Source organism: Mytilus edulis, chromosome 3 (assembly GCF_963676685.1).
Source record: "Mytilus edulis chromosome 3, xbMytEdul2.2, whole genome shotgun sequence".
Classification (NCBI taxonomy): domain Eukaryota; kingdom Metazoa; phylum Mollusca; class Bivalvia; order Mytilida; family Mytilidae; genus Mytilus; species Mytilus edulis.
In genome coordinates, this window is record NC_092346.1 from 38,689,897 (window position 1) to 38,702,499 (window position 12,603).

The following is a 12,603-nucleotide window of genomic DNA, read 5'->3' on the forward strand; positions in this document are numbered from 1 at the left end:
GTTAAAGTTTATGCATTAAAAAAAACTCCAAGATTTTTTAAATTTCACAAAGAGCTTCTCCCGTAGATATATTAATATTGATTTTACGGATCGATAAAAAAAATCGACGGACGCTGCAAATCGTACTGTTACTCCAAATAAACTTATCATAGATACCAAGAATAAAATAACACGCGAATGCCATGATTTATTGGAATTAGAACAAGGGATCGTTTGGAAAGCCAATGAAGAGCATCAAGAGGAACTAGAAATTTCAAAATCTGAATGTAATTGAAAGAGAATGATGCATACTGAAAATAATTAACAGCACACTTACCAAGAAGCCGTATAAATACCCACTCCACACCTAAGGCAAATGGTTTAACGTCCTCATCAACAACTCTGAAATTGTTATAAATAATCGGTTATGCAACGACAAATATTTTGATTTAAATGAATCAAGCAAGAACTAACTCTAAGTACTGAGACAGTTGCTTTTTTTTTTTATTGCATTCCAAATCTTTGGAATGGTCATTTTCTGTACATTTTCTGTTAATAAAAAATTGAAACTCTTCCAAAAAGCTTTTCTATCCAAAGACATAGATGTCTCTTTCCGTTTTGACCCAATTATTCCAAAAAAAATTTATTGTTGCCTCCAATGTATTTCCGATTTGTGTTTCATTTTATGCGCCTCTGATGATTGTTTTTAAACATGTCGGGTAGTTAGTTTAAAGATTGGTATTTTTCAAGATTTATTTTGCTACGAAGAAGTACATAGATCACAATAAAGAAAATGTACGATAAAGTGTATTTACATGCTTTATTTTCAATGAAGTTAAAATTTGATATATATAATTCTGTTTTCAAGTTGAGGTTGATCATAAACATGTAGTTTGATTTTCCATAATGCTACAATATAAAAATTGTTGGGTAATGGAAATGTCCGAATTACGTATTTTTATGAATACAAACGCTTATATTATTGAAAAACTACTTAGAAAATTTAACTGTTTCCGTTTTTTCTGTAGAAAATTCCATTTATTTCTTTTGTTGATGTGATACTTTTTTAACCCATACATTTTTAAAAAGTGCGAAAAACAAATGAATTTATACCGTCGTTTGACCGTAAAATCTTCATTAATATTCATCCTATTGAATGATACGGCTTACACTTTGAAAACAGGAAATCTGAAAAGACCCGTAGTACCCATACTTTTTGGAAGCAGACAAATATATTCCGTAGATCATTCAAAATAATATAAATAATTGAAACTTGGTGAAATAGATTTGTTTTTGAATATTTAAACGAATATGTTAATCTGTTAAAATTACGTGTCCCCTGGAGTTCTCTTGACTTATTTAATTAACAGATGTGTCTTGGTTTTCACCCATAGACTGCACATAGTTGCATAATTAGCTATTCAGTCATTTCAGAATATTACAGATCAAAATGGACATTTCGAACAATTTAATTTATCAAATCATTGAGCAACTACAGTAATATGACAAAATTTAACATACAAATGGAAACACATGGATAAAAAATATTAATTAAATTATCTTTTCACTTATTTTTCACGTATTCCACGATTCTGTTTTGCGGGCATTGTTTGTTTATCAAGGTTATAACAGGAAATTCAATAGTTCGGTATCAAAAACAGAAAATTCATTAGTTCGCGATCAACAATCCCCGAATGATAGATTTTGCCGATTAAGGTAGATAGGGTGTCTTCCTCCATTTTGAATTTTTAAATACCAGAAAACAAGGTCTAGATTTTTTATAAAATGTGCAAATTTTGAGATTAGTAGGGAATTCATGTGTAAGATTTTTCATTATAATATAGAAAATGCCATGTTTAATCATATTTAGGGTTGTATTTCACCAAAAAAACAAATAATTTTGTTTGATTCATTTTTTTCCAACTTTGCCAAATAAGGGGAGACAACTCAAATGCAAGGGCAGATAATTCAGATAGTGTTACTTTTACAATAGAATGTGTTAGGAATTTACCAATTTTATTATGCAGCAAAAAAACGAGTCCGGTGACCCCATTTTTTCTTCTTCTTATCTGAAAGAATATTATTGGAGCTATCTTCTCATATTTTATCTCAAAATTCTATGGTGTAGTTTTCGTTTATGACCGAAAAATTGGGTTTTCCATGCACAATCTATACAAAATCTGACAATTTTGCACAACCTGTAGTGTGAAAATAAGTCCGGTGACCCATTCTTTTTATTAATGTTCTTAAACAAGCAGGATATAAACTACATTTTGGCAAATTATTAAGAAATTCTATGAATTATAATTTAGACACCCAATCTACCTTAAACTTATGGGTTCGTAATAAAAGTGTAAAATGTGCATACAGGACTTATATATTATATTTATTCATGCAGTGATTCAATAATTTCCTGGTACATTATTTTTATAAGAAATTTGATTAGTGACTTTCTGTTTTAGATTTTCCTCGGAGTTTAGTATTTTTGTGATTGTACTTTTTAAAGGATAACGTTCGATTTTGGCAGTTTTTATTAGCTTCCTATTTTTGATTTTACCTTGAAGTAACTTTACACGGCATACAAAATTCAAAAACAAAATTTTTTGCAGTATGGCAAAACCAACTATTCATTTGTTTAGTCCAACATCGATACGTTTATCATTGTAATGACGCGTTGGTATACGCGAGTACATATTACTTATGTAAGTATCTACCACCAAATGCAATATTTGTATTATCCAAATTAACAATTACCTCATAATACACATTGAATTTGGCGTAGTTGATATTAGTACAAAGATGATTGCTAAAAATAAGCATGGTGCAACGTAGTATAGTGCATCGCAGTTATCATCACACCGTCCATAAAAGGCCCCTGCATCGGCCTGACTTGCATTCAGGTTCTGAGCAATGCAACTACAGTTACCCCATACGCCCTGTAATTATAAAATATTACATTCTATTTAAAAAAAAGATGTTTAATAGGAAGTATTAAAATGAATTTGAAACTAGAATAGAGAATGGAAATGAGGAATGTGTCAAAAAGAAACCAATAGGACCAAAGGGTAGAAAAAACAGAAAAAAACCCCACAAATTCGACCTAGCTAGAACATCCATGAAGCGGCCTTAAATTGACCTGTTAACCTATATGTTTACTTGTTTAGCCAAATGGACGCCACACTAAACTCCGAATCATACAAATGAACAAAAACAAATCAACTAACAAAGGCTGCAGGTTTCTGACTTGAGAAAGGTTAAAAATGTTTAAACCATCTCCCTATACCTCTACCCAAAGTAGAATGAACAAACACGCAACAATTATACAAAGTTCGAGAAGACATATAAAGATTTTGCCCATACTGAGTTTGAAAGTCCTCAAAAATGTAAAATCAAGGTATCGATAAAAAAAGACGAAGAGTTCTCTTTCTTGTATAAGACACAGGATAGATTAAAGAAATGCATTCTTGTGATACGTACCATGCCGGCAACGTCTGTACATCCAGCGTGACAAGGGGAGTAATACACCACGTTATCTATACCACACACAGGTGTAAACGTTTCATATTGACACTTGCATGGTTTCTGACAGGCGTCTGAGTATCCGTTAGCCATGCTGAAAAAGAATAATTTCGTTTAAAAGATTGATGGATGAAAAATCTTGCTTCGCATCCAGTGTCTGTGTGAAAAGATACGGTTGGTATATAAAAAGACAATAAAACAGAAATAACAACTTTACAATTGAAATTACACTCTGAAAATAAGGAATTCAAAATCAAATCTTCGTACGACACTTAGATTAAATAAAATAAAAAATATCAATCCAAAATGTGGTAAATCCATTACGTTTATTGTTGTATTTGATTTGTGAAATCATTCAATGTCACTCTTTCATTTTAGTTAGCTTACTCTATACTTACTAGTTAAGTTAGATGACCTAATACTTACTCAGGGTTGGTATGATACGGAACTTCAAGCCCAGCTAGCTTCACATCTGGACATCCGGCTATGAAACTGATCCCCATTAAAGATGATATCAAGCAACTTACAAAAGCTAGTCTTAGCATTCCACGTAGTTCAAGGTTAAATATTCTTATAATCACACCACCACCGAACGTGCCAACAACACCAATTGAAATCATACCGGCTACAACACATAAACATAAAAGGAAAACGTCAAAAAATTAAAATACCAGATTGATTTATTGTAAGTTATACAAATTAACATTAACATTCGCACTAAAATTGTGTTTTTTTATTTTTGGAAATAGTGAATTAACAAATTACGACGACAGCAATTTGAGCTTTCCGATTGATTTGCAATGCATTGTTTACACATTATCATGGAAATCACAAGCAATATTGAAATTATTGGGAAACTTAATATTGGATTGCCTCTTGATTGTTATTTGCTGATAGTTATCAACCTTGGTATTCTTGTGCTTACCTCCAACATTATAAGTTTTACCCGATCAAGTCAAACCAAAGACAAACAAGAACGTGTCCATAGTACACGGATACCCCATCCGCACTATCATTTTCTATGTTCAGTGGACCGTGAAAATGGGGTGAAATCTCTAGTTTGGCATTAATATTAGAAAGATCATATCATAAGGAACATGTGTACTACGACTTCAACTTCATCAAAAACTACATCGTTCAAAAACTTAAACATGAAGCGGGACCGACGGACGGACGGACGAATAGACGAACAGACGGAAGGACGCACGAACGAACGGAGGCACAGACCAGAAAACATAATGCCTATAAATGGGGCATTACAAAAATTTAATTTGTCGTTTTTTGCCTAGCTCATGGTATTTTATTATGTTTTATGAGCTACAGCATATTCAAATCTACATATTTGTCTGGTTAAACGAAATCTGAGGGTATTTCGAGAAGGCTTTTTATATCATATCAACAATTGCGTTCGTTTGAATCGGTATTTAAAAGTAATGTTTAGCATTGGATATAAAGTGCCGATCAATCAATCAAACAATTAAGATGTTTACCAGATTTGCTTAATAGAAATATTACCTAAGAGATATCCAGCTGTTTTGTAATCCAGATTGTACTGCTCCATTAAAAACTTGTAAGCAAATGATCCGACTCCTGATACAGCAAGAGTATTAGCAGCTCCAGCAAACGTTACCATCATAAATATAGGGTTCTTAATCTGTAAAAGACATAGTTAGTTATTATTGAAAAATACTCAGTTATATAATCTTTATTGCAAAATTACACCCATGAGGGTCAAGCAATAAAATCCACCAATTTTATACAATACAATGCAACTAAAATGTAATACAATACAATATATGGAATAATAGAACATATTTTAAGAGTTCAATTATAAATTTATGTGAAAAAAAACAGGCATAAGCTTGTTTTTAATGGGTCTGACTCTCTCAGTTCTAAAGACTGCTTAATTATGAAGACTCCAATATGACAAACATGTTCAGGAATGGGGGTTAGAAAGTGTTTAGTTTATCAAATGCACCAAGGTGTTGAAATAATGATACATAGTCTTTTAGATAAGCAAAAAGATTAGAACGCAATCGATTAAAAACATTTTTCAAGAGGTTATTGATGTGTAAACTAGGGAGATTAACTAAAAAACCGAATAAAAGTCCAGTGTGTGAGTTAATAGCCCCAGTTTACACACCAATAACCTCTAAAAAAATGTGTGTAATCCTTATAATTCTTAACCCAAATATTCGACATTTTTCTTGTGTAATGTCGACTATAATCATCATCAAAGCACAACTGACAAGTCGTAACTAAGGAGTTGAACGTCGTATTGATTTTCTAAAATCCACAAATCTTCGACAAATGCAACAGAATCTAAAATGAAATAGCATCTACCTCAAAAATTTAATTTTAAATCATCCAAAATTCACGCGTAAAAGTAACGAAATAATATTTCCCTTGAAAGTTTTCATTCGTATGACGTTGTGTTTTGCCATGAGGTAAATTCGCGAAATCATTTATGAAATTTCATGGAATTTTATTTACATTTTAATTTTATACATTTTCGAAGCTATAATAATACATTTTTACTTTTCTTTTTTTTATGTATATCCATTAGAATAGAAAAAAACTGTGATATATATTTTTTATAATCTCAATTTGCTGAAAATCCCAGGAACCCTGCATGCATGTGTATCGCGCATGAATGGCTAACAGTGCAGGTTATGAAGTAGTTTCGGAAACAGAGTTTATTGATGTGTAAACTAAGAGAAAAATTCTAATTGACCAATTTAATTAAAGTATTTATTATAGATATGCAAATCATAAAAGATTATTTACGAATGTTTTGATATTTTGAAATTCACGGAGGTGCATTTTATTCATCTTTAGAATATACTATGCTTTTTTTTAATGGTTATGCCATTAATTCGAAAATTTACTTTCCACTGGCGCAGTATTATTTATCTTTTTTATATTTGCTTGTTTCAGATAAAATGGAAATTAGATGACTAACCTGTTTGATGAGAACAACAAAAAATTTCTTCACGTTGGACATGAAAGAGTTTTCGCCTTCTTTTTCAACTGTCCGTTTATCAACACCTGTGAAATAGTTATAGTATCATATCATATATTCATACGAAATTGAAGAAGTGCTTAATCAACACTTGTTATTTGTTTTTAAATTATTAATATGCATGGATCGGTACAAATTCTGTGAATAGTTTCATGTGTTGATGTTACAGACAAGGCTTCGAGAACGGGATTGGTGGAACAAGAATTTGACCATTATATTTGACCATTATATCCGTGACACATATCCCATAACGATCAACAACCAAATCGTGATAGCGTCCTTTAATATCTCGTGAACATCGATACCCAGGAAACCTTGGTTCAATAGATTCCTAATAAGCATAAACTCTATAACGAGAAAATCATGCTAGAAAACGCAAGATTATCATATCAACTGAGAGACATAAATTCCACATGTAATCGCTGCTGGAATATTAATCTTGGTAAACAGAAATGGAAAGTTCTAAATTGAAAAGTTGTAATCATCCCATTTGTCGCAATGTTTTGTTCTCAACCGACCCTTATTGTCATTTTATTGAGCACATGTATCTGTATTTTAAGTATTCCGTATTTCAAGTTTGATTGAACTGATGTGCAGAACATAATCAACCAACTTTAGCGAAAGAACATCATGTATATGGCTTAACTTGGAGTTGAGGGATACTGACTTATTATTTTTATTCTTCCAAAGAAGCTCCTGTCCAAATATTCCACATATAAATAAAGAAATAGTTACGAGGAAGAACACGGTCGGTTCCCATATGAATGTTACATATTATTGCGAGACAGTCTGCTAGAGTACATTGATTAAATTAAATAATAAAAAGTAATAGTCAAACGTAAAAAAACCCAACATAACATGACAGAAAAACAGATTAGTATGCAATATACATTCCTGATAACAAATGTTAGTTTTCAACTATGTGCCGTAGGTTTCATGCAATACGAGTCAAAATTATGCATTCTTTGTAGGGACTTTGGGAATTTACAATTTATCAGCGTATATAAGAGTACAAAATCCAAGAATATTTAATAACTTAAGTAATATTTTTAATTTATTACCTGGAAGTCTTTTAGGGAATCCAAAGAGAGGTACAGCTATGATAGCAAATGCTACAATAGAGATCGCAAACCCTAACCACCAGGCTCCTACCCATCGTGGGTCAATGTACGTTATGCCGATACTGAAAAATCAAAGGTACACCTAGCAATTTTTGTATTATTTAATTTACACAATGTATTGTTTTTTGCTTCAATTCCTTGTGTATTTAAAGCCTTTTTTGTCACTATTATATTTGATCAACTACATACAGAATAAAATATCGCCGTGAAGATTTTGTGGGTCAATAAAATTGAGAATGGAAATGGGGAATGTGTCAAAGAGACAACAACCTGACCATAGAAAAAACAACAGCAGAAGGTCACCAACAGGTCTTCAATGTAGCGAGAAATTCCCGCACCCGGAGGCGTCCTTCAGCTGGCCCCTTAACAAATATATACTAGTTCAGTGATAGTGAACGCCATACTAATTTCCGAATTATACACAAGAAACTAAAATTAAAAATGATACAAGACTAACAAAGGCCAGAGGCTCCTGACTTGGGACAGGCGCAAACATGTTTATGAGATCTCAACCCTCCCCTATACCTCTAGCCAATGTAGAAAAGTAAACGCATAACAATACGCACATTTAAAATTCAGTTCAAGAGAAGTCCGAGTCTGATGTCAGAAGATGTAACCAAAAAAAATAAACAAAATGACAATAATACATAAATAACAACAGACTACTAGCGGTTAACTAACATGCCAGCTTCAGACTTCAATTAAACTGATTGAAAGATTATGATTTAATCATATGAATATCAGGCACAATCCTTCCCGTTAGGGGTTTATCATCATAACATATACATATATTAGAAGTACATAACCCGTGTCATGCCAACAACTGGTTTTTGAATAAATGTGTTTAGTTCCGATGCAAAGACCCTATAAGTGAATCAATATTAACGCCAAAATATGCAATCTTTAATGACCTGACAACAGTATCGTAACTATATCCCTTCTTAATAAGTCTATTTAAAGGTTTTGTTAGTTTCTGAGGTGAATACTGACATTTTTGTGCTTTATAAAGAATAATTCCATAAAAAATTGATGTGAAATACCTGAACGTATAAGAAGTCTGCATGTTGAGCTATATTTACGAATGATGTCCTTATACCGATGATAAAATTTGGGTGAATGTTTTGACTAGTTTGTGATATCGAAAACCCTGGTGTAATAATTTTTCAGTAATACATAAATTTCTTTCGAAAAATCTAAAACATTATTACATACACGAGCGAATCGTACAAGTAGAGATACATAAAAACCGTAAGATGGTGACAAGGGAACGTCACCATCTTAAGGTGGATAATTAACGACAGGAAATGAAAAATCATCTCTTTTATTATAAATTTTAGTATTAAGCTTTCCGTTAGTGATATAGATATCAAGATATCAATGTTTGTTTTCCGATACTTAAAATGAAAGGGTTAAACTATGTATTTTTTTTTTAAATGTTTGATATTATTCTATATTTTATTTATATTAACATGTTTTTTTTCCCAATTCTGTGTGGATTTAAAGAGTTTCTAACCCCTTGGATAATATTTGATAAACTACATACTGAATAAAATATAGCCGTGAAAACATTACAAATAACATTACACTCAGAATTTTTCATTAGAATTGCCGATTTTACTACACTATTTCATTTATTATGACAATTTGTAACCAGTTGTAAATAGTTCAATTTTCAATTAAAAATTACCTCGCCAATTCATCCCACTAAACTTCGATGTAAATCTGTTTGATTATTGTAAATTTCAATTGATTTGTTTTCCATATGTGACTTGGGTATAGCCTTCGAACGGTAGTCCGTTTTGCTGAGCGATATTTATATATAAATTCACAGACCGTCAAGTAAGAATGGTGACGAGGTATTTGATGCCTAGTGAACAGAAAGTGCCGCACTCTCTTCACTTGAAATAATTCTTACAATTCATTGTAGTGTCCGTAGATGTTCTGTTGCAAGGCATTTTTTCCCCATCCAAATAAACCATCGTTTTCCAGGGGCAGTTCCAACTTGTAAAACCTACTTACGTGTATTGTGTTAATTGTGTATAGTATTTCGACCTAAACATACATGGAATAATTGCATACGGACGTTTTATTAGCAACAATTAGTGAACCAAAGGACTTTTAACCTATTTCATGCAATTTCTGTAACCCGAATATATTATAAAATAAAAAGAACAAAGGATTTTAACCTTTTTCATGCTATTTCTGTAACACGAATACATTAAAATACAGAACTTCCTGAAATGGTTTTTGAATAGGTCAGGTGTATTTTTTTAGCCGCATTCATATGCCAAGATATAATACGCTTTAGTGCTGTCACTACCTTTAATCAACCTTGCAACCATTGGCGCTTTAGGTATGAAACCTCTTTTTCTCTTTTGTTGTTTAATTGGTTTTGTTTTAGAAAACACATCTAGATATCTGAACTTAGTTAATGTGTTTTTGCTCCATACGTATATTGTCTTTCTTGTGTGCATATGGTCATGTGATATCCAAATCTGCATGTCGGTCCACTCAAAAGCTGAGATTATTTATTTCCCGTTAACGTTACTGTCCTCAATATACATGTTATATATGCCGTTAAGTAACGTTAAGTAAATATCAATCAATCATTCTTAATATGTTTATATCCAATTTATTATTTCACTTTTAAGCAATATAAAATAAAGCATACTGTTTATACATTATTCGGTAATTTTTTTTATTAAATCAGGTATGTTATGATAGGAAGTTTAAAAATCCAAAAATAATAGAAAAGTAAAAATTTACTTTGAATATTTTGAAATTTGCTTCCCTAAATAGATATGCATCAAAATTACACAGTATAATTAATTATAAAAATTAGACAAAGAATAATACCTGCTTGTATCAACTCTGTCGAATTCTACATAGTAATTTTGTGATATTTCTCCACCAGATAAAAATCCTACTGCGGTCCCTATTGCTGATGCAGAAAACGTCAAACCTGAAAGTATACAGAGGATTATAGACACTGTGAAGAAGCTTGTTCCTTAAAACTCATAAAAGTTTTCAGATTTTTGTTTCAATCTTTTATTTTGTACATACAAGATAAAGGCGTCGATTTTGGCAACATTCTGTGTCTAAAATTGTTACATTTAACATGAAAAAGTAAGGAAATATTGTCTTCGGAAAAGTCAGGAGTATAACAGAAGTCACGGTGGGTATGGTTGTCCTGCAAGAGAACGTTCTGTGCTGGTGATTTGGTCCTGTCGGGTGCTGGTGGGTCCTGATTCTGTGCTGGTGGGTTTGTTTACATTGTATCAGAACGGTAATAAAACGACTGTTTTGTTGCTTAATTCTTCTCTGATGCGTCATAAGTACCACGCAAAGTATATTACAACAATATTATATTGCAAAAGTCGTGCAAGTTCGTTAAACGGAATTGTCCTGACGCTGTGCTGGTGATAAGAAAAACGGTCCTGGTTCTGTGCTCCTATGTCCTGGTTCTGTGCCTTTATGTTTTAGTTAAAAGTGACATATATTCAAAATCATTGATGCTGTACTGTTATTGACTAATTAACTGTTGTCTGCTTTCTTGAAATTGACATTGTTGTGAATCTGTTTACTGTTTTTATGAGTGAAAAAATACCCTATTTATTTTATTTTTTTAAAATTTACTGTAATCTTATTTATTGGCCTGTTAAGGGAACCCTTCTTGCCCCCTTTTAAGATAATAAAATATGTTTACGACTTTCGGGATTACGATCATTTTGCAAGATCACCAAAATACGTTGTAATTTATACAATACTTATATAAAGTAGATGATGTGGTATGTTTGTTGTCAATGGACAAATTTCCATAAGAAAGGAAGTATGTGTTAACAACCATACGTCATCGTACGATCTTCAACAATAAACCATAAAATAAAAATGTTTAGTGCTGACTATAAGAATGACAATAGTATTGCGGGTTTGTTTGTTTGGTGTTTTTTTTGTTTTTTTTGGGGGGGGGGGGATAAGTTAGAGCGAGGTTACAGTGAAAGTTTTAAGCTTGGAATAGTTTCCCGTAAGATTTAAAAGTTGTATTTTAAAAGAAAGATGTATCTTATAGCTATTAAGAACCACTTGCTGTATCTGTAAGATTTTTTCATCATAATTTTTTTGTCTGAACGGTTATCAGGTATTTTTTTTCGAAAGTTCGATAGAACACACAAAAAAAATCACTATTTTATGAAAGGGCAGACTAGAATATGTCAATTTCAAAAATTAAAATACCTCGTAGCTTCATACTACCAATTGAGTATAAAACAAGTATATAAGTTTAAAAAAGAAATTCTTAGATTAAACACCTACATTTAACTTTAAAAGGTCATAACAGTTTAAAACAATACAAATCTACACACACAAAAAACTGGCTTAATTTCAACTGGTTATCAACCCGAATCGCTATAAGATCATATATAAGCTCACCTGTGTCGAGGGGTCGTGTGAGGTTCATGTATTGTCTTGGCGTCCGCAATTACAAAAAGATATAATCTGAAATTACTTGACCAAATGTTACCAAATAATTTTTCAAGAGTGAATCTAGGAAAAACAATATTCATCAACAAACATGACCACTGTCTGTTAAAATGTATTCGAGTTTTTAGTTACAGCCGATTCCATTGAGTATGTAGGCAGGGGTAATATCTTTGGTTAGCTTGCTTGTTAGCTAAACCGTGAAGTCATTGTTAGGTAAGGTATACTACCCTCCTTTCGAAGTAGCCTGGTCCTACAGACAGAAAGATGTGTCATTTGTCGGACTAGTCTACTCTTAAAGTAGGGTAGTTTACATAACCTAACAATGACTTTTCTGTTCAGCAAGCAAGATAACCAAAGATATTCCCTTTGTCTACACACTCATTGAAATCGGCTTTAATATTGAAAAAGTTCAACCAATTAGGGCAAAACTTACCGAGTAAAAAAAATCAAAAGGCCACTGTCTATCTACCTTGCACATTTCAG

At 32.0% G+C, this 12,603-nt stretch overlaps 1 protein-coding gene across 2 annotated transcripts in view; it reads right to left on the reverse strand.

Annotated features, from left to right (window-relative positions):
* Window positions 1-12,603, reverse strand: part of LOC139516414 (solute carrier organic anion transporter family member 4A1-like) — a 47,754-nt gene that overhangs the window by 3,105 nt on the left and 32,046 nt on the right. For both annotated transcript variants that reach the window (XM_071306489.1, XM_071306490.1), the window contains exons 7-14: window positions 10,498-10,603; window positions 7,582-7,703; window positions 6,461-6,546; window positions 5,014-5,152; window positions 3,925-4,123; window positions 3,457-3,592; window positions 2,734-2,915; window positions 317-381 (exon numbers count right to left, since the gene is read on the reverse strand). In XM_071306489.1, coding sequence (XP_071162590.1) covers window positions 317-381; window positions 2,734-2,915; window positions 3,457-3,592; window positions 3,925-4,123; window positions 5,014-5,152; window positions 6,461-6,546; window positions 7,582-7,703; window positions 10,498-10,603 — 1,035 coding nt within the window. The remainder of the gene's footprint in view (window positions 1-316; window positions 382-2,733; window positions 2,916-3,456; window positions 3,593-3,924; window positions 4,124-5,013; window positions 5,153-6,460; window positions 6,547-7,581; window positions 7,704-10,497; window positions 10,604-12,603) is intronic.